The sequence below is a fragment of the Moschus berezovskii genome, chromosome X, assembly GCF_049115385.1.
Source record: "Moschus berezovskii isolate FMDL1 chromosome X, NW_MosBer_1.0, whole genome shotgun sequence".
Taxonomy (NCBI): domain Eukaryota; kingdom Metazoa; phylum Chordata; class Mammalia; order Artiodactyla; family Moschidae; genus Moschus; species Moschus berezovskii.
The window spans coordinates 91,737,662-91,763,706 of record NC_142488.1 but is presented as its reverse complement, the minus strand read 5'-3'; the positions used below and the strand labels follow the sequence as shown (position 1 = coordinate 91,763,706).

The window sequence follows — 26,045 nt, the reverse complement described above, 5'->3', positions numbered from 1 at the left end:
GATAATTCTGAAAGAGATGGGAATACCAGACCACCTGACCTGCCTCTTGAGAAACCTGTATGAAGGTCAGGAAGCAACAGTTAGAACTGGACATGGAACAACAGACTGGTTCAAAACAGGAAAAGGAGTACATCAAGGCTGCATATTGTCACCCTACTTATTTAACTTATATGTAGAGTACATCATGAGAAATGCAGGGCTGGAAGAAGCACAAGCTGGAATCAAGACTGCTGGGAGATATAGCAATAACCTCAGACATACAGATGACACCACCCTTATGGCAGAAAGTGAGGAAGAACTAAAGAGTCTCATGATGAAAGTGAAAGAGGAGAGTGAAAATGTTGACTTAAAACTCAACATACAGAAAACTAAGATCATGGCATCCGGTCCCATCACTTCACGGCAAATAGATGGGGGAAACAGTGCAGACTTTATTTTTCTGGGCTCCAAAATCACTGCAGATGATGACTGCAGCCATGAAATTAAAAGACGCTTACTCCTTGGAAGGAAAGTTTATGACCAACCTACAAAGCATATTAAAAAGCAGACACATTACTTTGTCAACAAAGGTCTGCCTAGTCAAGGCTACAGTTTTTTCAGTAGTCATGTATGCATGTGAGAAATGGACTATAAAGAAAGCTGAGTAGTGAAGAATTGATGCTTTTGAACTGTGGTGTTGGAGAAGACTCTTGAGAGTCCCTTGGACTGCAAGGAGATCCAACCAGTCCATCTTTAAGGAGATCAGTCCTCAGTGTTCATTGGAAGGACTGATGTTGAAGCTGAAACTCCAATACTTTGGCCACCTTATGCAAAGAGCTCACTCATTTGAAAAGACCTCTATCCTGGGAAGGAGGGCAGGAGGAGAAGGGGACGACAGAGAATGAGATGGTTGGATGGCATCACCAACTCAATGGACATGAGTTTGGATGAACTCCAGGAATTGGTAATGGACAGGGAGGTCCATTACCCCCTGTGTTTCATGGGGTCACAAAGAGTCAGACACGACTGAACAACTGAACTGCGGTGAACTAAAGGAAAAAACTGATGAATTTATAAAACTGCCAACCAAAGATCAACATCAACAAGAATTAATTACACTGGATGATTTTGGACTCTGACTTCAGTTCAGTTCATGTCTGACTCTTGGCAGAATTCTAACCAGTGGATGAAGATCTTGGACCGGGAGCTAAGCCTATCAGGAGTACTAGAGCCCTAATCAGGAGAATGTGCAAGAATTAAAGAGTTAGGAACGAGGTCTGAAGTCCAGATTGACAGTCTCATCATCTCCAGACAGTGGTCACTCTCCAAGAATGGATGGAACATATGTTTACCATGAGGCCAGGACACTCCTTGGAAGAGATTAAGCCCTGAGCCTTTGGAGTGGGAACACTGACTCCAAGAACCTAGAAGACCAGAGAACTAACCCTAGGGAGTATCAAATAGTGAAAACTCATACAAAGGAAGCCACTTGAATACAAGACCCGGTATCACCCAAGGACCAGTAGCACCCTGAGCAGGATGCCTTATCTAAACAATAAACAAAACTACAAACCCAGTCATCAACAGACTACCACCTCACTCAGCCTTGCCCATCAGAGGAAAAACAAACAAACAAGCAAAAACTTAACACAAATCTCACTCTATGTGAAGCTTACACAAACAACTGGACCAACCTTAGGAGGGTAGAAACCAAACGGAAGAAATAATTCAACCTTCTTCAAGGAAAGAATTCAACTTTCCTCGAAGCCTGGGAAAAGGAGACCTCAAACACAATAAGTTAAAAAAGTAATGAAAAGGCAGAGAAATACTACACAAATGAAGGAACAAATTAGAAATGAAGAAATCCAAAAAAATGAAGAGGAAATAGGCAAACTCCTGAAAAAATATTCAGAAGAGTGATAGTAAAGATGATCAAAAACATTGAAAACAAAACAGAGAAAATGCAAGAATCAATTAATAAAGACTTAGAAAAATTAAAAATAAACATACAAAAACAAACAACACAATTACTGAAATTAACAACACACTAGAAGGAATCAATAGCAGAATATCTGAAGCAGAAGAATGAATCGGTGAGCTGAAAGATAAGATGGTGGAAATAACTGCTGAAGAGCAGGATATAGTAAAAAGAATGACAAGAGCTGAGGATAGCCTCAGAGACTTCTGGGACAATATCAAACACACCAACATTCAAATTATAGGGGTCCCAGAAGAAGAAGAGAAAAAGAAAGGGTATGAGAAAATTTTTGAAGAGATTATAGTTGAAAATTTCCCCAACATGGAAAAGGAAATTGTCGATCAAGTCCAAGAGGCACAAAGAGTCCCATACAGGATAAACCCAAAGAGAAACATGCAAGACACATACTAATCAAACTAACAAAGACTAAACACAAAGAAAGAATATGAAAAGCAGCAAGGGAGAAACAAGTAACATACAAGGGAAACCTCATATACTTAAGAGCTTATCTTTCAGTAGAAATTCTGCAGGCCAGAAGGGAATGGCAGGATATATTTAAAGTACTGAAAGGGAAAAATCTACAACCAAGATTACTGTACGGAGCAAGGATCTCATTCAAATTTGATGGAGAAATAAAAAGCTTTTCAGAGAAGCAAAAGTTAAGAAAGTTCAGTACCACTAAACCAGCTTTACAAAAATGTTAAAGGGACTTATACACTCAAGAAATACAAGAGAAGAAAAAAGATCTATAAAATCAACCCCAAACAATTAAGAAAATGGCAACAGGAATATATATATCAATAATTAAAGGTAAATGGATTAAATGTCCCAACCAAAACACACAGACTGGCTGAATGGATACAAAAACAAGACCTATATATATGCTGTCTACAAGAAACCAATTTCAGACATCAAGACACATATAGACTGAAAGTGAGAGGATGAAAAAATATATTCCATGCAAATGGGAAGCAAAAGACAGCTGGAGTAGCAATCCTAATATCAGACAAAATAGACTTTAAAATAAAGAAGATTACAAGAGATCAGGAAGGACACTACATAATGATCAAGAGATCAATCCAAGAGGAAGACATACAAATTGTTGGCAGAGACTGGCACCATGAGTTTCTACAGGTTTAGCCCACCTTTGCCTCTGTGGTCTGGTGGCTACAACCAGCATTTCCCTCACAGGAACTCTAGTAGCTTTATATTTCTATTTGTCATTGATAATTTGCTGAGGATACTAACAGTGCTGCTTCTCTTCTATGTCCCTACTTCCAGAAAGCTAGATTCTTCCCCAAGAAAAGATTTCATATTTCAGTGGACATGCAAAACACCTCCAGTGTTCTGGTGTAACATGTGGCAGGCAATGAACTGGCCAGAGGTATGGGCCAGCCCAAGACCTAACCTGTCAGCAATGGGCAACAGTTTCAGCTACAAGAGATGTAAATAAATGAGCAACAACAGCAGTATTATAAAATGGGATATAGCCACAGAACAGCAAGAAGGAAAATGACTATGAAGACTTTCCCAATCTTCTTTTCCAGTTGTGTATTTTGAAAAGAAGGAAAAACAAATTCTTTCCTCTTTATTTTGTAGGAAATAAGAATGACTCATTTTTCATGAGTTTTCACTCCAACTTAACACTGCAGGCACTCCATATCTTTAAGCAGCTTTGGGAGGGATTGGGGGCAGGAGGAGACAGGGACGACAGAGAATGAAATGGATGGATGGCATCACCAACTCGATGGACATGAGTTTGAGTGAACTCCGGGAGTTGGTGATGGACAGGGAGGCCTGGCGTGCTGTGATTCATGGGGTCACGAAGAGTCGGACACGACTGAGCGACTGAACTGAACTGAACTGAAAAATCCTGTCTCATAGTTTTACTTCAACCACTTGATTATCTTCCTATACTAGTTCCAGACCTTGGCTGCGTACCCAATCAACCCCTCCTCTACCCAATTACATGCAATTAACTATCTACATGTAACATTCAAATTCTTTGAGTAAAATCATTCTATGTAAGAACAGTACTTCATACAGTGAGATGATAAAGGTGAACAATACAGTTGGTCTTATTTTGTTTTTGAACAAAAGGATATTTTCTTAAAGTCATTGCCTGGGAGTATATGTGGAAAGTCATTCTGAGTTGTCAAAAGATATATTTCCCCTGCACTCACCTTCCCATTATCCTCCAAGTATAGTTGACACCAATCTGCTACTCCATTTATCTCTAGATTTTTCCCTCAGAGCAGCTACAGTATGAGGATTCCAATCACAGCATGGATGAAGGCATCATCAGCATAAACTAAGAACAGTAATGTAAAATAGTCAATCTCCACAGAAAGATTAGACACTGGTTGATATTAACATTATAGGTCCCAAATAGCCAACCATAAATAAAGGTTTCAAGTTCCAAGATTCAGAAATTGCAATCTCCTTGACGGAACACCCAGCTGTGGACAGAGTTGGGAGTTAATTTCCTATAATCACGGGGCTTCCCTGGTGGCTCAGATGGTAAAGAATCTGTTTGCAATGCGGGAGACTCAGGTTCGATCCCTGGATAAGGAAGATCTCCTGCAGAAGAGAATGCATACCCACTTGACTATTCTTGCCTGGAGAATCCCATGGACTGAGGAACCTAGCAGGCTATGTCCATGGGCTTACAAAGAGTCACACATGACTGAGCAGCTAACACTTTCACTTTTCATATTCGAGACCTATCTTTATCTTCCTCCTCATTATCTCAATAAGCAGATACTTAGTACTATATTGACTGAGGTACTTACAAACATGTTCCTCAGGGCTAAGATATTATTATTAATAATACAAATATTTAAAAGATACATAGAAACACCACAAAACTTTGAATATTTTGATTATTTATACTATGCACATACCAAAGGCCAGTGCATTTTAGGTAATAACCGCACAGCAGTGTTCAAAAGATAGTAGATAGGAAGGCATTTGCTATGCTGTGCTCAGTCATGTCCAACTCTTTGTGACCTTTGGACTCTAGCCTCTGGGCTTCTCTGTCCATGGAATTCTCCAGGTAAGAATACTGGAGTGGGTTGCCATTTCCTCCTCTGGGGGATCTTCCTGAACCAGGGATTGAATCTGCATCTCCTGCAGCTCTTGCATTGAAGGCAGATTCTTTACTGCTGAGCCATCAAGAAGCATTAGCACTCCTTAAATCACTCTGGGCAGAGTTTAAAAAGTTATTTGAATGACGGTCTCTTGAAGAAAATTATGAGAAAACATGTCAGGCATCAGAGTCGTGGGAGAAGGCTCATGGGTATAAAAAATGCCTGGTGGCTCAGAGGTTGAAGCATCTGCCTGCAATGTGGGAGACCTGGGTTCGATCCCTGGGTCAGGAAGATACCCTGGAGAAGGAAATGGCAACCCACTCCAGTATTCTTGCCTGGAGAATCCCATGGATGGAGGATCCTGGTGGACTACAGTCCATGGGGTGGCAAAGAGTCGGACACGACTGAGTGACTTCACTTTCACTTTCACTTTCATTAGGGGGTGCTGACATTCAGTAGGAGGACTTTAGACTTCATCCACAATGAAACAGGAAGAGTCTTCAGGAAGAGAATCGCATGATCGAAAGGAAGACAATTTCTTCCTACATTTTAAAGAGCTCACCTGACAAGGGGACATTAAATTTCCTAGGAAGGTGATAAAGAATTTTTATTCTATTAACAAAAAGAGATTTGGAGTTCATTGCACTTTAATACGAATATATCGTATTTGAACAACATAATTTTCTCATGGCCTTGAAGAATAACACAAATAAAGACTCAAGAGTGGACCAAACCTGAATAGGGGTCTGGGGAAGAGGCTGCTACTTCAAACTCATGGTCCCTAGAATCATCACCTGCATAAAGAACTCCCACCCAGTGCTTCTCCAGTACAGGGCAGTGACATCACTCACAGCCTCTCAGTGATGATCTCAAAGGAGAAGATGTACTGGGTCCCATCAAAATCATCCCTAAGGAAAGAAATATAATAAGTGGAAAGCTGAATAACAAAGGCATAAAATTTAAAAAGTGAGAGCTCACAGCTATTCATGACATTATAGTTGCTAGTTCAGACAATAAACTAAGAACAATAGCTAAGATGTGAATGCTTACTATGTGTGAGGCACTATGCAGATACAGTGTTCCAAATCACTTAATCATCATCCCAACAATCTCATAGGTTATTACAACCACATTACAGATGAGGAAACTGAGGTTCACAGATACACAGCTAGAAAGTGATAGAGCTAGCATTTGAACCTAAGGTATCTCTTAGTTTGTGCTCTTAAATTGCCTCCAAGTTTCCAGTAAACTATCACTCGAAAGAATTGGATCATGACCCTTCCAGCTTTACCTTTTTCTTTTGCTCTTGTTAACCACCTCCTATACATACATACCTCTCCAAATGGATTTCCACTGGTTCTACTACAGTCATCTAGAGCTTTCGTATTCTGGAAGACATTTTAATTTACTGGCTCTCCTTGGTGAAATGGCTGGTTCTCCCATGGCTGTGGCGGGAAACATACAAAACGAGTAAACTATAGTGCCAGAAAGTAAGGAAGTGCTCAAAAAACAAAACAATGAGGACATGCCTAAGGGACATCGGGACCGATGTGAAAGAATGGCATTGAAACATGTATGTGATCATATGTGAAACGAATTGCCAGTCCAGGTTCGCTGCATGATACAGGATGCTCGGGGCTGGTGTACTGGGATGACCCAGAGGGATGGGATGGGAGGGAGGTGGGAGGGGGGTTCAAGATGGGGAACACATGTACACCCTGGGCGGATTCATGTCAATGTATGGCAAAACCAATACAATATTGTAAAGTAATTAGCCTCCAATTAAAATAAATAAATTTAAAAAAAGAGTTTCTAATGAACAAAGCTGGAACAAGCTGAAAAATGAAATAAACAATTCTTCCTTATAGAAGAATGCAAAATAATTTGTGAAGATTCTCACCCTCCAGGAAGTGAAGTTTAATCTTCCCCGACCTTTCTTGAAGTGAGTTGGATTTAGTGACTAACTTCCAAAGAATAAAGTATAGAAAGGGGGGAAAATAACTTTATAGAGGAGAAACCTGGCAAAGGTTGGTCAACTGATAAAGGCTTTGATATGGTATGAGGAGAATGACATTTTACCTTTGTGGTCTTCCTCCCAAATACCCATAACTCCAGTCTAATCATGAGGAAAACATCAGACAAACTGCAATTGAGGTACAGTCTACAAAATACCTGACTAGTACTCTTAAATACTGTCAAGGTCATCAAAACAAAGAAATTCTGAGAAACTTTCATAGTCAACAGGAACCAAAGGAGATATGGGAACAATGTAATGTGGTGTCCTGGATTGAATCCTAGAACAGAAAAAGACAGTAAGGAAAAACTGAATAATGTATGGATTTTAGCTCATCAGTATAGGTTCACTGACTATAGCAAGCGTACCACACTAATGGAACATGTTGACAAAAGGGGTAACTGTGTGCAGGGTAGGGAGTGGGTGGATATGGGAACTCTCTACTAATTTTGCAACTCTTTGATAAATATGAAATTATCCTAAAGTACAAAGTTTATTTAAAAAAAAACACAAAACTGTGGAAAAGAAATAGAATCAAAGCCCACTTCTGTTCTCATTAATTGTGAACTTTGTACAAGTCACTGTCTAAACACTGGCATCTCTATTTATAAAACAGAATACTTTTTTTAGTGACATCTACAGGTTGGCAAACTAGGAAGCTCCAGACTCTCCTTCTCCCACCCTCATTAACATTCTTTTAAAAACCAACTAGAAATTGGATAAAATAACTTTGTTGGAAGTCTGGAAAACAGTCTATAGCAACCAAGCAAAAGATTAATCAAGATAAAGCCACATAGGGAAAGCTAAGAAATTCCATGGTATTTTCACTTACTTGTACCCCACCTCCCCTTCCCCTGTAGTGCACTGAAGCCCAGTATGGGGGACGCAGTGGCCCAGTGTCAATTCCTTCCTTCTAACTGGAAAAAGGAAGGCAGATCTTTTTTGCAATGTTCTAATCTGTCGAGGGACTGCTTGAGGTACTGGTCTTAAGAGTTTAAAAAGAGAAAAGCAGTATGGCTCAGATATTAGACTAGGAAAAGCCACAGGAAATCCCTCAAGAAAGCTGCAGAGGTACTACAGTCTGGGGTAAGAGACTAGAGGTAGAGGAGCACAACAGAACATCAATGGTCCCTAGAAGCAGCAGTAATGAGAGTCTTTGGGAATTAAAAACACTTAAAAACAGATGTGTATTTAAGGGAATTGGAAAAAGCACACACAAAAACAAAAGAAAAAGCACACAAAGTTGCCAAAGCAAGTTGTATACCTAGAAAAGGTCCAAGAAGACTTTAAGCCTTCACATGAGGCTGATTCCAAGGCCTCCATTCCGTTCCGTCACTCAGTCATGTCCGACTCTTTGCGACCCCATGGACTGTAGCCTAACCAGGCTTCTCCATCCATGGGATTCTCCAGGCAAGAATACTGGAGTGGGCTACCGTTTCCTTCTCCAGGGGATCTTCCCGACCCAGGGATCGAACCCGGGTCTCCCGCACTGGAGGCAGACGCATGAACCTCTGAGCCACCAGGGAAGCCCCCCCAGTGCATTCATATATGCTCAGTTGCTAAGTCATGTCGAACTCTTTGCAACCTTATGGACCACAAGACTCCTCTGCCCATGGGATTTTCTAGGCAAAAACACTAGAGTGGGTTGCCATCTCCTTCTCTACAGAATCTTCTTGACCCAGGGATCAAACCCATGGCTCCTGCATCTCCTGCATTGATGGGCAGGTTCTTTATTGCTGAATGACCTGGGAAGCCCTCCAAGGCTCAGAGCCTCACTAGTTAGCAAATGTCATCCCCAGCACAGAGCCTATCTGCAAGGCTGCTTTTTAAAAAAAACAAAAACTAATTTTCCATTTTAAAAAAATCACAAAGCATACAAAGAAATAGGAAAAAATGCCACATTCAAAGGAAAAAAATAAAGTGGCAGACACTGTCCCTGAAAATAGGCACAGAAGTACCAGACAAAGACTAAAACAACTATCCTAAATATGCTCAAAGAACTAAGGGAAAACACAAAGAACCAAAGGAATCAGGAAAGGGATATATTTTTTAAATGAGAATATCAACAAAGAGATTAAAAATTATAAAAAGGAACAAAAAAGAAATTCTAGAGTTGAAAATACAGGAGTTCAACAAAAATATCCACTAAAGGGGCTCAACAGTAGACTGAAACAGGAAGAAAGAATCAGTGACACTAAAGATATCATATGAAATTATCAAGTCTGAGGGGCAAAAACAAATGAAGAAAAGTCAACAGAGATTAAAAGACTTATGGGACATCATCAAGTAACATATGCATTATGACAGTCCCAGAGACTGAAAGAAAAAAGGAGTAGAGAGGTTATTTGAAGAAATAATGGCTGAAACCTTCCCAAATTTGAGGGAAAATATGGATTCATAAGTTCAAGAATCTCAATTAACTCTAAGTAAGATTAACTTAAGAGGCTTACACCAGGATACATTATAATCAAACTGACAACAGCTAAAGTGAGAATCCTGAAAGGAGCAAGGAAAAGTGATTCATGTGCAAGTGATCCTCAATAAGATGATCAACAAATTTCTAAGTGAAAACCTCAGAGTCCAGAAGTGGCATAACATATTTATAAGGCTGAAAGAATAAATGTTAACTGAGACTTCTGTATTATATCTGACTAAAATGTCCTTCAGGAGAAAGCAATGGCACCCCACTCTAGTACTCCTGCCTGGAAAATCCCATGGACAGAGGAGCCTGGTAGGCTGCAGTCCATGGGGTCGCGAAGAGTCGGACATGAATGAGCGACTTCACTTTCTCTTTTCACTTTCATGCATTGGAGAAGGAAATGGCGACCCACTCCAGTATTCTTGCCTGGAGAATTCCAGGGACGGTGGAGCCTGGTGGGCTGCTGTCTATGGGGTCGCACAGAGTCGGACATGACTGAAGTGACTTAGCAGCAGCAGCAAATTGTCCTTCAGAAATGAAGGAGGAATTAAAATAGTCTCAGATAAACAATGCTCAATATCAAAAAGGAAATTTTAGCCACAGAAAGTAGACAAGAAAATTAAATAAAAGGCATCCAAATTGGAAAGGAAGAAGTAAAATTATCTGTTTGAAGATCACATGATCTTGTATGTAGAACATCCTAAATATTCCTCCCCCCAAAAAAGCTCATTAGAACTAATAAACGAATTCGGTAAATTTGCAGGGTACAAAATAACATACAAATGTATAGTTGCATTTCTATACACCAATAATGAACAATCTGTAAAGGGAATTAAGAAAATAGTTCCATTTCTAATAGTATCAAAAAGAGTAAGTATAGGCAACAAAACCAAAAATAAACAAGTGGGACTACACCTAACCAAAAAGCTTCTGTACAGCAAAGGAAAGTATCAACAAAAGAAAAAGGTAACCTACCACATGGGAAATATGTCCGATAATATTTTAATATTTGATTAATATTTAATTTAATATCTGCAGATAATATGTCTGATAAGGGGTTAGTATCCAAAATATATCAAGAGCAAAGAGCAAAAAAAACACTCAAAGGGGAAAAAGCAAACAATCTGCTTTTAAAATGGGCAGAGGATCTAAATAGACTTTTATCTGAAGAAAACAAAAACATGGTCAACAGATACATGAAAAGGTGCTCAACACCACTAGTCTTCTGGGAAATGCAAATTAAAACCACAATGAAATATCACCTCAGATCTGTCAGAAAGGCTGTTTTCAAAAAGGCAAGAGATAACAAGTATTGGTGAGGGGGTAAAGAAAAGGGAATTGTTGTGCACTGTTGGTGGAAATGTAAATTAATATGGCCACTATGAAAAACAGCATACAGGGTCTTCAAAAAATTAAATGCAGAACTGCTACATGATCTAGCAATTCCAATTCTGGGTATTTATCTGAAGGAAACAGAAACACTAAGTTGAAAATAATTATGTGACTCCAATGTGGACTGCAGCATTACTTACAATAGCCAAGATATGGAAACAGCCTAAGTGCCCATGTATGGATAACTAGAAAGAAAATGTAATACACATATACAATGGAATATTTCTGTTGTTTAGTCACTAAGTTGTACCCAACTCTTTGTGACCCCATGAACTATAGCCTGCCAGGCTCCTCTGTCCATGGGATTTTCCAGGCAAGAATACTGGAGTAGGTTGCCATTTCATTCTCCAGGGGATCTTCCCAACCCAGGGATCAAACCAACATCTCCTGCATTGGCAGGTGAATTCTTTTACCTTTGAGCCACCATTCAGTCACAAAAACAAGGTAATATTACCATTTGTGACTACATGGATTGACCTTGAGGGCACTATGTTAAGTGAATTAAGTCACAGAAATACCATGTGAGGTCTCTTATATGTGAAGTCTTATAAAAAAAAAAACCCCTCACAGTTATAATAGACTGGTGGTTGCCAGAGGCCAGGATTGGGGAGTGGGTGAAAAGGGTGAAGGTGGTTAAAAGATACAAACTTCCAGTTATAAAATAAATAAGATCTGGGATGCAATGTACAGCATGGCATGGTGAATATACTTAGCAATACTTCACTGTGTACTTCAAAGTTGCTAAGAGAGTAGATCTTAAAAGCTCCAGAAGAAGACAAAAAAAAAGGCCCTGAGAAAATACTTGAGGATATAATAGCTGAAAATTTCCCTAAAAGGGGGGAGGAAATAGCTACCCAAGTTCAAGAAACCCAGAGAGTCCCAAACAGATTAAACCCAACGCAAAACACCCCAGTTCAGTTCAGTTCAGTCGCTCAGTTGTGTCTGACTCTTTGCGACCCCATGAATCACAGCATGCCAGGCCTCCCTGTCCATCACCAACTCCCGGAGTTCACTCAAACTCACGTCCATCGAGTCCATGATGCCATCCAGCCATCTCATTCTCTGTCGTCCCCTTTGCCTCCTGCCCCCAATCCCTCCCAGCATCAGTCTTTTCCAGTGAGTCAACTCTTCACATGAGGTGTCCAAAGTACTGGAGTTTCAGCTATAGCATCAGTACTTCCAATGAACACCCAGGACTGATCTCCTTTAGAATGGACTGGATGGATTTCCCTGCAGTCCAAGGGACTCTCAAGAGTCTTCTCTAGCACCACAGTTCAAAAGCATCAATTCTTTGGCGATCAGCTTTCTTCACCGTCCAACTCTCACATCCATACATGACCACTGGAAAAACACCATATTAATCAAGTTAACAAATATCAAACACAAAGAACAAATATTAAAAACAGCAAGGGAAAAACAACAAATAACACACAAGGGGAGTCCCATAAGGATAACAGCTGATCTTTCAATAGAAATTCTTCAGGCCAGAAGGGAATGGCAGGACATACTTAAAGTGATGAAAGAGGAAAACCTACAATTCAGACTACTGTACCAAGCAAGGATTTCATTCAAATATGAAGGAGAAATCAAAAGCTTTACAGACAACCAAAAGCTGAGAGAATTCAGCACCACCAAACCAGCTCTTCAACAAATGCTGAAAGATCTTCTCTAGGCAGGAAACACAGAAAAGGTGTATAAACTCAAATCCAAAACAACAAAGTAAATGGCAACAGGATCATACTGAACAATAATTACCTTAAATGTAAATGGGTTGAATGCCCCAACCAAAAGACAAAGACTGGCTTAATGATACAAAAACAAGACTCCTATATATGCTGTCTACAAGAGACCCACCTCAAAACAAGGGACACATACAGACTGAAAGTGAAGGGCTGGAAAAAGATATTTCACGCAAATGGAGACCAAAAGAAAGCAGGAGTAGCAATACTCATATCAGATAAAATAGACTTTGAAATAAAGGCTGTGAGGAGAGACACAGAATGACACTACATAATGATCAAAGGACCAATCCAAGAAGATATAACAATTATAAATATATCTGCAACCAAAATAGGAGCACCGCAATATGTAAAGCAAATGCTAACAAGTATGAAAGGGGAAATTAACAGTAACACAATAATAGTGGGAGACTTTAATACCCCACTCACACCTATGGATAGATCAACTAAACAGAAAATTAGCAAGGAAACACAAACTTTAAATGATACAATGGACCAGTTAGACCTAATAGATATCTATAGGACATTTTGCCCCAAAACAAGGAATTTCACCTTTTTCTCAAGTGCATATGGAACACTCTCCAGGATAGATCACATCCTGGGCCATAAATCTAGCCTTGGTAAATTCAAAAACATTGAAATCATTCCAAGCATCTTTTCTGATCACAATCAGTAACATTAGATGTCAGGTACAGGAAAAAAACTATTAAAAATTCCAACATACGGAGGCTAAACAACATGCTTCTGAATAACCAACAAATCACAGAAGAAATCAAAAAAGAAATCAAAATATGCATAGAAACAAACGAAAATGAAAATAAAACAACCCAAAACCTATGGGACACTGTAAAAGCAGTGCTCAGGGGAAGGTTCATAGCAATACAAGCTTACCACAAGAAAGAAGAAAAAAGTCAAATAAATAACCTAACTCTACACCTAAAGCAACTAGAAAAGGAAGAAATGAAGAACCCCAGGGTTTGTAGAAAGAAAGAAATCTTTGAAACTAGGGCAGAAATAAATGCAAAGGAAACAAAAGGGACCATAGCAAAAATCAACAAAGCCAAAAGCTGCTTCTTTGAGAAAACAGACAAACCATTCGCCAGACTCATCAAGAAACAAAGGGAGAAGAATTAAATCAATAAAATCAGAAATGCAAATGGAGAAATCAGAACAGACAACACAGAAATACAAAGGATCATAAGAGACTACCATCAGCAAGTATATGCCAATAAAATGGTCAACTTGGAAGAAATGGACAAATTCTTAGAAAAGTACAACTTTCCAAAACTGAACCAGGAAGAAATAGAAAATCTGAACAGACCCATCACAAGCACGGAAACAGAAACTGTAATGAGAAATCTTCCAGCAAACAAAAGCCCAGGACCAGACGGCTTCACAGCTGAATTCTACCAAAAATTTAGAGAAGAGCTAACACCTATCCTACTCAAACTCTTCCAGAAAATTGCAGAGGAAGGTAAACTTCCAAACTTATTCTATGAGGCCACCACCACCCTAATACCAAAATCAGACAAAGATGCTACAAAAAAAGAAAACTACTGGCCAGTATCACTGATGAACATAGATGCAAAAATCCTTAACAAAATCCTAGCAAACAGAATCCAACAACATATTAAAAAGATTACAGACTGCCCTCCTTCGGCGGCGGGAGGCGGTCACTCGAACTGGGCTGGGGGGCTGAGGCGACCGAGGGGCCATGCGGACCGCGAGGGAGTCCAGAGCCTGCCCGGCCCTCCTCCGTCGCGCGGCGGCGACTCGGCGGCCGCGAGCATGATCGCCGTCTTTGTTCCTCCCGTCGCCCCCGCCTCGCAGGCCGCCGCGCTCCGGCCAGCCCGCCTTCGGCCCCCGAGCCCCCATTCGGCTCGTGCCGCGTGGATGCGGCGGCCGGGCCTGGCTCTGGGCTTTGCGTCGGGGGAGGAGGAGCGGCGACGCCCGGACAGCATGCGATGGGGAACTGCTGCTGGACGCAGTGCTTCGGGCTCCTCCGCAAGGAAGCTGGGCGGCTGCACCGTGCAGGAGGCGGCGGAGGATCCAAGTATTTTAGAACATGCTCAAGAGGTGAGCACTTAACTATAGAGTTTGAGAATCTAGTAGAAAGCGATGAAGGAGAAAGCCCAGGAAGCAGTCATAGGCCTCTTACTGAGGAAGAAATTGTTGACCTGAGAGAGAAGCATTATGATTCTATTGTTGAAAAACAGAAAGATCTTGATATGAAAATCCAAAAAGAGTTAGCCTTACAAGAAGAGAAGTTAAGACTAGAAGAAGAAGCTTTATACGCTGCACAGCGTGAAGCAGCCAGGGCAGCAAAGCAGCGAAAGCTCTTGGAGCAAGAAAGGCAGAGAGTTGTGCAGCAATGCCGTGCTTCCAACAATGGAGAATATCAAAGTCCAGGACCAGAAGATGACTTTGAATCTTGTTTGAGAAATATAAAGTCACAGTATGAAGTTTTTCGAAGTAGTAGACTCTCATCAGATGCCACCGTTTTGACACCAAATACAGAAAGCAGTTGTGATTTAATGACCAAAACTAAATCAACTAGTGGAAATGATGACAGCACATCTTTAGATCTAGAATGGGAAGATGAAGAAGGAATGAATCGAATGCTCCCAATGAGAGAACGTTCCAAAACAGAGGAAGACATTCTCCGGGCAGCACTTAAGTATAGCTGCAAGAAGACTGGAAGTAATCCTACATCAGCCTCTGATGATTCCAATGGGCTGGAGTGGGAGAATGATTTTGTTAGTGCCGAAATGGATGATAATGGCAATTCCGAGTATTGTGGATTTGTAAATCCTGTATTAGAACTGTCCGATTCTGGTCTAAAGCAATATGATTCAGATCAACAAAAACGATAGAAAAAAATTGTGTGATCTTGTTTATCAGTTATGACCAAATGTTACAAACCAACTAGAATGTATAAATGGTTGTGCTGAGCCTTTTTGTGAGGGGAGGTAAGAAATTGTTTTGTAAATGCTTAGAAAGGAATAGGAATGATAGGCTGTATCTGAACTGCTTCAGAATTAAGTGCAATTTCATCATCTGCCTTCTGCTTTTCAAAAACAATTGAATGGTTCTGTCATGTTATGAATTAAATTTAATTCTTTAGCAAATAAAATTAAAAAAAAAAAGATCATATATCATGATCAAGTGGGCTTTATCTAAGGGATGCAAGGATTCTTTAATATCCACAAATCAATCAATGTAATACACCACATTAACAAATTGAAAGATAAAAACCATATGATTATCTCAAGAGATGCAGAGAAAGCCCTTGACAAAATTCAACATCCATGTATGATTAAAAACCCTCCAGAAAGCAGGAACAGAAGGAACATATGTCAACATAATAATAGCTATATATGTTAAACCCACAGCGAACATTATCCTCAATGATGAAAAACTGAAAGCATTTCTCCTCAAGTCAGGAACAAGACAAGGGCGCCCAGTATCACCACTAGTATTCAACATAGTTTTGGAAGTTTTAGCCACAGTAACCAGAGAAGAAAAAGAAATAAAAGGAATCGAGGTTGGAAAAGAAGAAGTAAAACTCTCACTGTTTGCAGATGACAGGATCCTCTACACAGAAAACCCTAAAGACTCCACCAAAAAATTACTAGAGCTAATCAATGAATATAGTAAAGTTGCAGGATATAAAATTAACATACATAAATCCCTTGCATTCCTATACACTAAAAATGAGAAAATAGAAAGAGAAATTAAGGAAACTATTCCATTCACCAGCGCAGTGAAAGAATAAAATACTTAGGAATAAATCTACCTAAAGAAACAAAAGACCTATATATAGAAAACTATAAAACATTGATGAAAGATATCAAAGATGACACAAATAGATGGAGAAATATACCATGTTCATGGATCAGAAGAATCAATATAGTGAAAAATGAGTATACTACCCAAAGCAATCTATAGATTCAATGCAATCCCTATCAAGCTACCAACGGTATTTTTCACAGAACTAGAATAAATAATTTCACAATTTGTATGGAAATACAAAAAACCTCAAGTAGCCAAAGCAATCTTGAGGAAGAAGAATGGAATTGGAGGAATCAACCTGCCTGACTTCAGGCTATACTACAAAGCTACAGTCACCAAGACAGTATGGTACTGGCACAAAGACAGAAATATAGATCAATGGAACAAAATAGAAAGACCAGAGATAAATCCACGCACCTACGGACACCTTATCTTCCACAAGAAAGGCAAGAATATACAATGGAGAAAAGACAATCTCTTTAACAAGTGGTGCTGGGAAAACTGGTCAAGCACTTGTAAAAGAATGAAACTAGAACAGTTTCTAACAGCATACACAAAAATAAACTCAAAATGGATTAAAGATCTAAACATAAGACCAGAAACTATAAAACTCCTAGAGGGAAGCAAAGGCAAAATACTCTCTTACAGAAACCACAGCAGGATCCTCTATGACCCACCTCCCAGAGTAACGGAAATAAAAGCAAAAATTTTAAAAATGGGACCTAATTGAACTTAAAAGCTTTTGCACAATGAAGGAAACTATAAGCAAGGTGAAAAGGCAGCCTTCAGAGTGGGAGAAAATAGCACATGAAACAACTGACAAATAATTTAATCTCAAAAATATATAAGCAGCTCCTGCAGCTCAATTCCAGAAAAATAAACGACCCAATCAAAAAATGGGCCAAAGAACTCAACAGACATTTCTCCAAAGAAGGCATACAGATGGCTAACAAACACATGAAAAGATGCTCAACATCACTCATTATCAGAGAAATGCAAATCAAAACCACAATGAGGTACCATCTCACGCCAGTCAGAATGGCTACTATTCAAAAGTCTACAAACAATAAACACTGAAGAGGGTGTGGAGAAAAGGGAACCCTCTTACACCACTGGTGGGAATGCAAACCAGCACAGCCACTATAGAGAACAGAGTGGGGATTCCTTAAAAAACTGGAAATAGAACTGCCATACAACCCAGCAATCCCACTGCTGGGCATACACACCGAGGAAACCACAATTGAAAGAGACACGTGTTCCCCAATATTCAGGTTTACAATAGCTAGGACACGGAAGCAACCTGGATGTCCATCAGCAGATGAATAGATAAGAAATCTGTGGTACATATATACAATGGAATGTTACTCAGCTGTTAAAAAGAATACATTTGAATCAGTCCTAATGAGGTGGATGAAACTAGAGTCTATTATACAGAGTGAAGTAAGTCAGAAAGAAAAACACCAATACAGTATACTAACGCATATATATGAAATTTAGAAAGATAGTAACGATGACCCTTTATGCAAGACAGCAAAGGAGACACAGATGTAAAGAAGTCTTTCGGACTCTGTGGGAGAAGGCGAGGGTGGGGTGATTTGAGAGAATAGCACTGAAACATGTATATTATCATATGTGAAATAGATCACCAGTCCAGGTTCGATGCATGAGACAGGGTGCTCAGGGCTGGTGCACTGGGATGAACCAGAGGGATGGGATGGGGAGGGAGGAGGGAGGGGTGTTCAAGATGGGGAACACATGTACATCCGGGGCGGATTCATGTCAAGGTATGGCAAAAACCACTACAATATTATATAGTAATTAGATTCCAATTAAAATAAATAAATTTAAAAAAAGTTCTCATCACCAGTGTAATTATGTGGGGTGATGGATGTTAACTAGACTTACTGTGGTGATCATCTTGCAGTATATACAAATAGGGAATCATTGTGATGTACATGTAAAATCAACACAATGCTATATATCAAATATATATATATATATATACATGCATATGTATCAAAAAATACTCAGAAATAAACTTAACCAAAAGGTGAAAGACTTTTATGCTGAAAACTATAAAAGATTACTGAAAGAAATTAAGGAATACACAAATAAATAGAAAGCCATCCTTGCTTATGAATTGGAAAATTCAATATTGTTATGGTGCCACCAAAAGCAATCCCTATTAAAATCCCAATGTCATTTTGGCAGAAATTTTTTAAAATATCCATGCTAAAACTCCTATAGTATCTCAAGGGATTTTGGTTACAAAAATCTTGAAAAAAAATGTTGGAAGCCTCATACTTACTGATTTTTAAACTTACTACAAGCTTACAATAAACAAAACAGTGTGTTACTAGAAAAGACAGACATACAGATCAATGGAATAGAATTGGGAGTTCAGAAATAAATCTTCACATATATGGTCAATGGTCACACGATTTTCAACAAGGGTGTCAGAACCATTCAGTGGGGCAAGGGCAGTCTTGAACAAATGGCACTGGGAATACTGGATATCCACATGCTAAAGGATGAAGTTGGATCCTTCCCTTAAACCAGATACAAAAATTAATTTGAAATGGACCAAAGACTTAAATATTTAAAGAGATAAATCTATAAAACTCTAAGAAAAAAACATAGAAGAAAGGGTTCATGACACTTGATTTGGCAAAGTTTTCTTGGAAATGATACCAAATGCACAGGCAACCGGAGAAGGCAATGGCAAGCCACTCCGGTACTCTTGCCTAGAAAATCCCATGGAAGGAGGAGCCTGGTAGGCTGCAGTCCATGGGGTCGCTAAGGGTCGGACACGACTGAGCGACTTCACTTTCACACATTGGAGAAGGAAATGGCAACCCACTCCAGTTTCTTGCCTGGAGAATCCCAGGGATGGGGGAGCCTGGTGGGCTTTCGTCTATGGGGTCACACAGAGTCGGACACGACTGAAGTGACTTTGCAGCAGCAGCAGCAGCACAGGCAACAAATAAAAAAAAATGATAAGTTGATCTCCATGAAAATGTAAAACTTATGTGCATCAGAGGACACTATCAACACAGTAAAAAGGCAACCCACAGCATGGGGAAAATAACTGCAAGCCATATACCTGATAAGGGATTAGGATCCAAAATATATTTTTTTAAACCCCTACAACTCAACAACAACAAAAAACCAAACAACCAGATAAAAAATGGGGAAAGGAATTAAATAGACATTTCTCCAAAGATATACAGCCAAAAACCTCATTAATCCTTAGGTGTGAGATAACAGAAAACATATACATTTGGTTACATCCTTGGTTTCTAGCACAGAGCTCCTAAAACCCTTTCCTAAGAGCACTAGGAGCACCTCTTATTCTAATATTTGGTCTTTCACCCCAGTGGTAAGAGCACTAGGAGTATCTTTTGTTCTAATGAGGCAACTCCGGGTGAGCTCCTAGATGGGGGCTAGTTATCAGAATGACCAAGCTAGGATCAGAAGCTTGGACTTTTTGGCTCCACTCCCTCCCTATCCTCCAGAGAGGGGAGAGAGACTGGAAATAGAGCAATAATTGATCATACCTATGTGATGAAGCCTCCATAAAAATCCCCAAAGTAGGGGTCCAAAGAGCTTCCCAGTGGGTGAACACATCCAAGCACTAGGAGGGCGATGCACCCCAGCTCTTCAGAGACAGAAGCTCTTGCGCTCAGGACCTTCACATTACTCATCCTATGTATCTCTTTATATGGATGTTCAACTGTATCCTTTGTCATATCCTTTAATAAACCAGTAAATGTAAGTAACTGTTCTCTGGACTTCTATGAGCCACTCTAGTTAATAAGTTGAACCCAAGGAGGGAGTCATTGGGACCTCTCATTTATATAGCCAGTTAGTCAGAAGCACAGGTGATAACCTGAACTTACAACTGGCATCTAAAGTGGAGGTGGAAGGCAGTCTTGTGGGACTGAGCCTTTAACCTACGAATTTGATGCTATCGCCAGGTAGATAGTGTCAGAATTGAGTTAAATTGTAGGACATGCACCTGGTATCACAGAGAATTGCTTCATGTGGGAAAAAACATGGAAGTATTAAAAGTGTTCTATGTTAAAGTAAGAGAGACACACAGGAGAGGAGAATTGTAGGTTTTTCCAGTATAATAGGGAAATGCAAATCAAAACCACAATGGAATATCACTTCATACTCATTAAGGTGGACTGTATTTTTTAAAAAAATAACAATGTTGCTGAGGATGAAATATGAACCCTTGTGTACTGCTGGCAGGAATGTAAAATGATGCAGCCACTGTGGAAAATAATAGGATGGTTCCTCAAAAAGTTAAACATAGGGGCTTCCCTGGTGGCTCAGTGGTAAAGAATCTGCCCTCCAATGCAGGAGATATGGGTTCGATCACTGACACATTAAGATCCCACATGCATTGAAGCAGCTAAGTCTGTGTGCCAAAACTATTGAGCCTCTGCCCTAGAGCCCGTGAGAGTTAGTTGTTCAGTCATATCCAACTCTTTGCGATCCCATGGACTGTAGCCCACCAAGCTCCTCTGTCCATGGAATTTTCCAGGCAAGGATACTGGAGTGGTTTGCCATTCCCTTCTCCAGGGGATCTTCCTGACCCAGGGATCGAACCCATTCTCCTACATTGCAGGCAGATTCTTTACTGTCCAAGCCACATGGACTGTAGCCCACCAAGCTCCTCTGTCCATGGGATTCTCCAGGCAAGAATACTGGAGTGGGTTGCCATGCCCTTCTCCAGGGGATCTTCCTGATCCAGGGATCGAACCCATGACTCTTATGCCTGTTGTATTGGCAGGCAGGTTCTTTACCACTAGTGCCACATGGAAAGCCTTGCCCTAGAGCCCATACTCCACAAGAGAAGCCACTGCAATGAGAAGCCCACACACCACAACTAGAGAGTAGCCCCTGCTCCCCACAACTAGAGAAAAGGCCACACTGCAATGAAGACCCAGCACAGCCAAATAAAATTATTTTTTAAAATTAAACACAGAACCACCACACAACCCAGCAATTCAACTTCCGCATATATATCCAAAAGAACTGAAAGCAGGGACTCAGACAGATATTTGCACACCCATGTTGACAGCAGCATTACTCACAACAGTCAAAAGGTAGAAGCAACTCAGGTGTTCAACAACGCAAGAAGGAATAAACAATATGTGGTATATACACACAATGGACTATTATTTAGCCTTAAAAAGGAAAGAAATTCTGATACATGGTACAACATAAATGAACCTTGAAGACATTATGCTAAGTTAAACAAACCATAACCAAAAAAAAAACCAGTGTTATAACACTTATGTGAGGTATGTATTCAAATTCATAGAGACAGAATGGTGGCTAACAGGGGCTGGGGAGAGTGGGAATTAGTGTTTGCTGGGTACAGAGTTTTGGTTTGTGAAAATATGGAAGTTCTGGAGATGGATAGTGATGATGGCTGCACAAAGTGACTATTCTTAATGCCACTGAATTATACACTTAAAATGGTTAAAACTATAAATTTTGTTATGCATATTTTATCACAGTAAGGAAAAAGACAGCACACTAAAACTGTCTCCCAGGTTTTGTGAGAATCAAGTGAGATCTATGTAAAGAAGCTCTGTAATCTCTTGGATTGGCCCAAAGGTTTGGGTTTTTCTGTAACAGCTTGCAGAAAAACTCAAACTTTAGGACCAATCCAACATACAGCCCTTCACAAATAGTAACTCTTTTTAATCATCACCCTTTTTATCCCAACCTGATACCATTATCCACATGCTCAATCAAGCCCTGCTTACCTAGCAGCATACTGTTGGAGTTTAAGTGCTATCCAGTGATATCCACCTTCATTTCGCTAGGCCCTGGATTCCACATGCCAAGGTAATGGTCTCCCAGATTTCTGGTTCTGAAACAGAACAAGACCCCAAATTGACAAAAGTTTTAGACAAGCCTTGTGGTTTCTATAGAAAAAAACTCAAAATACTTCCTTTTAATCAGTTTTCTCCAATGCTTAGTTTGGAAGCAGTCCTCAATCAGCAACAAGAGGACAGCATGCCATCGCCAAGAACAAATGAAATCTTCCAATTCAGCTGACTGTCCAACTCCCTGGTCTGCTACCAAGCAAAAGATCTCATAAGGCAGCCTTTGGACAGGTGAAGAATCCCAAACCTCCTTTGAAGGAACAGGATTATGGGAAAGGAATACAGAAAATATATTCATTGAGCATGAATTGAGAAAAGTAGTTAGATAAGAAATAAAAAGTGAAAATGTTAAAACCAAAAGACTGAATAGCCAACTTTGATGGATTAGACAATTATCTGTAGAGTAGCCTCACAGCTGAACCCTCAGACATTCTCAGAAAGTATAAACACTGGTGCAGAACCAGTGTGATAATGCAGTAGTGCAAAACCTAGGAAAGATGTTTCTTTCTGGAAAGCAAGGCAATTGGTATCCATAGCCAGATACTGACCAGGATCTGTGTCAACATTCAGTTGCTCTCTGAAGGTCCCGAGTTACCTTATGTCTGCAGGCCTCCTAGAGGATTTTCTTAACTTAGGCAATGCTACAAGGACTATTTTGAATCTTTTCCATGAAAAGACATCTATCTAGAAGTTGCTACCTTTCAGAGGGGGATGTCATTCCATGAGTCTCTGAGATGTTATACCTATAACAGCATCAAACAACACCTTCTGTCTCCATTTTGCTACAAACTGGAGGCAAAACAAATGTGCCTCTCTGGGAGTGAAGCATTGAAGGGAAAAGACAATCATGGACAATAGCAATGAGACATAGGGTCATAGGTATCTAGCCTGTATCTGAAACCCAAATATTAAAAAAAAAAAGGCTTAGGAAATATCCTTTGTACACATCTCTTCTTTTTTAACCAATAGGGGTGGTTGATGAAGTGACAGAACCAACGGTCCATTCTCCACAAATGGCTGAAGGCAGAACAAGCCGTGGTGCCTCAACATGTTCTTCAGTGATTCATTATTATGAGCCATTGATCCACCATCACCGGGCCCTATGCTCTAAGTTCTTTCCCCAAAATGATTTCAAGTTATGCCATTAAAAATTATGAGTTATACTTGAAAGTAGTAGATACAGCACATAAATATTCATCCTCTGGAGTCAAAGCAACCCCAGTTAAAATCATACCTTAGCTGCTTGCTGTGTACCAGGGATCAAAGATACTTCCAGCTTCGATGTTTTCTGATACCCTGCCTGCCAACATCCTCCGCCGCCCCGACCCCTCATCACCAAGCACGTGGAGCCCACAGGCTACATGAAAGCAGGCGGATTTGTTCTGCTTTTATTTCCCCATATCCTCAGCTATGTTGACGCCTTGACAGTGAGCAACCCTCATTCTCTAGGATGCCTCGACTCTTGTTTCCTTCCCTCAGTCCGAACGTTCACACCTTTGGCAGAAGAATAAAACTCACGCCGCTGGGGCGGGGCCGCGCGTTTCCCTTCCCTAACAGGGCGGAACTAAAGTTAAAGTGCCAGGGTTGTTTATCAAATGACTTCCCTGTTACTATGGTAAAGCCGCCGCCACCATCATTTTTGTGGTCGACAATTACTTGCGTTAGCCTAAGGGAAAAATGAATAATAAGAAATTCTATATACTAAAAGCCTTCAAATTAGCCAAGCTCTAGCTTGGAACCGTTTAATTCTCAGGCGGGGTACGGGGCGAGGGGGCGGGGGCGGGGCCGACGGCAAGTGCGCTAGTGGAAGTAATACGTGCCGACTGTGACGGAATGACGCTGGGGGAGGGACGCTGCGTCCATCCTGCCCAAGCACCTGTGGCTCAGGCACTTCCGGCTCACGCGCCGTACGGAAGTGTGTTCGCGGGGCTCACGCGCCGTACGGAAGCGTTCCTCGGCGCACCGGAAGCCTCAGGAAAAGAGCTATGGCGGGTTTGACTGTGAGAGACCCTGCGGTGGATCGTTCTCTACGTTCCGTGTTCGGTGAGAGGAATTCTGTGGAACCAAGCATCGGGGAGGGGCAGAAAAAGAGAGGGAGCGGCGGGGAATCCCCTCCCTGCCCCTCGGGAATCGCCATGGGCGCCACAGGTCGGGCTTACAGCTCGACCTGCCTATCTTGTGGGGCCCCCAGCCTGATAGACTCGTGAGCAAAGTGACGCACCCCTTCCCCCAAGGTGTCTCTGCAAAAACTACCGTGTTTCAAAAAACTACTGTTCAGCTTCTGTGCGTTTCTCTTCATGAGCTTCAACTATTAGAAGCGAGGGATCATGGCAACTGTCCTGTGCTACTTTTCACTCTCTAGCCTAGAATACAGGTTGTGTGCTGAGGATGTAGAGCCTTGTGTTCACTTCCCGCCCTCTCATAAGGGCTTTCATCTTCTGCTTTTTACCGGTTACATTTTAGTTCGTGTTTAGTAGTAGTGGCTACCTGGCGTCTTAAGGTGGATTGTGAATGAATGAATGAACGAACGGTTAAAACGTCGTTGAAGAAATTTTAAAGAGGGTCGAGTCTATTCTAAGTAATCTTTTCAGCCGAAATAAGTTTTTTTTTTAAGTATGCGTGGTGATTTTAAAGCCATCTTTTGGAAGAAACGTGAGGAAACAGTTCCCAATATTTTTTGTTATAGTTGTTTTACAACAAAATAATTTTTAAACATTCTCTAGTACAACTCATGGTCATTCTCCTTTGAGTGCATGTATATGTGAAAATAAAGACACACGTGCCAGCTTTAAAAATTAAAATATTGACCTTTTTAGTAGTTAATGATAAAAATTAAACAACTTCAGATAAATACCAAGGCCTAAGTATTTATTTTCACCATAGTTAAGGGAAATCTAACACTTGTCACTCTAGTCTGAGAACCGATACTTAAAGAGTTCCTACTCCTTTTGTGTCCAGTCTCAGTAGTTTATTTCTCTTGTAATTAAAATCAGCAGCCAGAATTAAAATCTTGTCTAAGGGACTACCAGGGAACTGGGATTGAAGGAACATTGTATTTGAACCAGTTGTTAAATTGTCAGTGATACATGCAGATATTTTCTCAAGATATAGGTTACAAAAATCAGAATTTTGATACATTATCTATTTTCTTCCTTAGTGGGGAACATTCCTTATGAGGCTACTGAAGAGCAGTTAAAGGACATCTTTTCTGAGGTTGGACCTGTTGTTAGTTTCAGGTGAGATCCCCTTTTACGATTGAAGTTTCTTCAAAATCACCACAGGTTTGGCCCTTAGTAATAATGGCAAGGTTTTTACTGGTGAGTTTTCACATGCATTCTTCTTCTTTGTTAGTTTGTAAGTTAGTTTGAAGCTTTTGTTTCATTGAGATTCACATATAGGATTCACATTCATTTCTATTGAGAAACATTTTTTTTCACTTAAAAAGATGTGTAAAAAATATTTCAGTGGGACAGAGCAATGGGGTTATCTGTCTTACGGTAGACCAAATTACAAGGCAGTGGTAGTGGGAGGGGCTTCCCAGGTGGCTCAGTGCTAAAGAATCTGCCTGCCAATGCAGAAGACTTGGGTTCAATCCCTGGGTTTGGAAGATTCCCTGGAGAAGAGAATAGCAACTCACTCCAGTATTCTTGTCTGGAAAATCCCATGGACAGAGGAGCCTGGTGGGTTACAGTCCATGGGGTCACAAAAGAGTTGGACACAACTTAGCGACTAAA

The 26,045-nt window shown here is 40.4% G+C and overlaps 4 protein-coding genes across 7 annotated transcripts in view; 2 read left to right on the top strand and 2 right to left on the bottom strand.

The window, feature by feature from the left end:
- SYTL4 (synaptotagmin like 4) overlaps positions 1 to 24,062 on the bottom strand; it is a 125,060-nt gene extending 100,998 nt beyond the window's left edge. For 2 of the 3 annotated variants that reach the window (XM_055438411.2, XM_055438409.2), the window contains exons 1-2: positions 23,546 to 24,062; positions 22,189 to 22,295 (exon numbers count right to left, since the gene is read on the bottom strand). The gene's annotated coding sequence lies outside the window, so the exon portion shown is untranslated. Of the gene's footprint in view, positions 1 to 4,140; positions 4,269 to 5,840; positions 5,955 to 6,380; positions 6,492 to 22,188; positions 22,296 to 23,545 lie in introns of all 3 variants that reach the window. The other variant, XM_055438408.2, reaches the window with a different exon arrangement.
- Positions 1,426 to 24,174, bottom strand: TYW2 (tRNA wybutosine-synthesizing protein 2). The gene is given in 12 exon segments (XM_088834287.1): positions 1,426 to 1,527; positions 3,054 to 3,221; positions 3,224 to 3,391; positions 4,141 to 4,203; positions 4,205 to 4,242; positions 4,245 to 4,316; positions 5,860 to 6,047; positions 14,254 to 14,698; positions 22,189 to 22,203; positions 22,206 to 22,295; positions 23,826 to 23,977; positions 24,128 to 24,174. Coding segments are annotated over 12 exon segments (1,548 nt in total).
- Positions 14,493 to 15,509, top strand: LOC129564423 (AP-1 complex-associated regulatory protein). The gene has a single exon (XM_055438414.2). It carries the CDS (start codon positions 14,575 to 14,577, stop codon positions 15,481 to 15,483), a length of 909 nt encoding a protein of 302 aa, XP_055294389.2. The 5' UTR covers positions 14,493 to 14,574; the 3' UTR covers positions 15,484 to 15,509.
- An 11-nt stretch (positions 24,175 to 24,185) lies between the features above and the next one.
- Positions 24,186 to 26,045, top strand: part of CSTF2 (cleavage stimulation factor subunit 2) — a 34,666-nt gene continuing 32,806 nt past the window's right edge. For both annotated transcript variants that reach the window (XM_055438634.2, XM_055438633.2), the window contains exons 1-2: positions 24,186 to 24,354; positions 25,469 to 25,547. In XM_055438634.2, the coding sequence (XP_055294609.2) occupies positions 24,297 to 24,354; positions 25,469 to 25,547 (137 nt within the window). In that variant the 5' untranslated portion in view covers positions 24,186 to 24,296. The remainder of the gene's footprint in view (positions 24,355 to 25,468; positions 25,548 to 26,045) is intronic.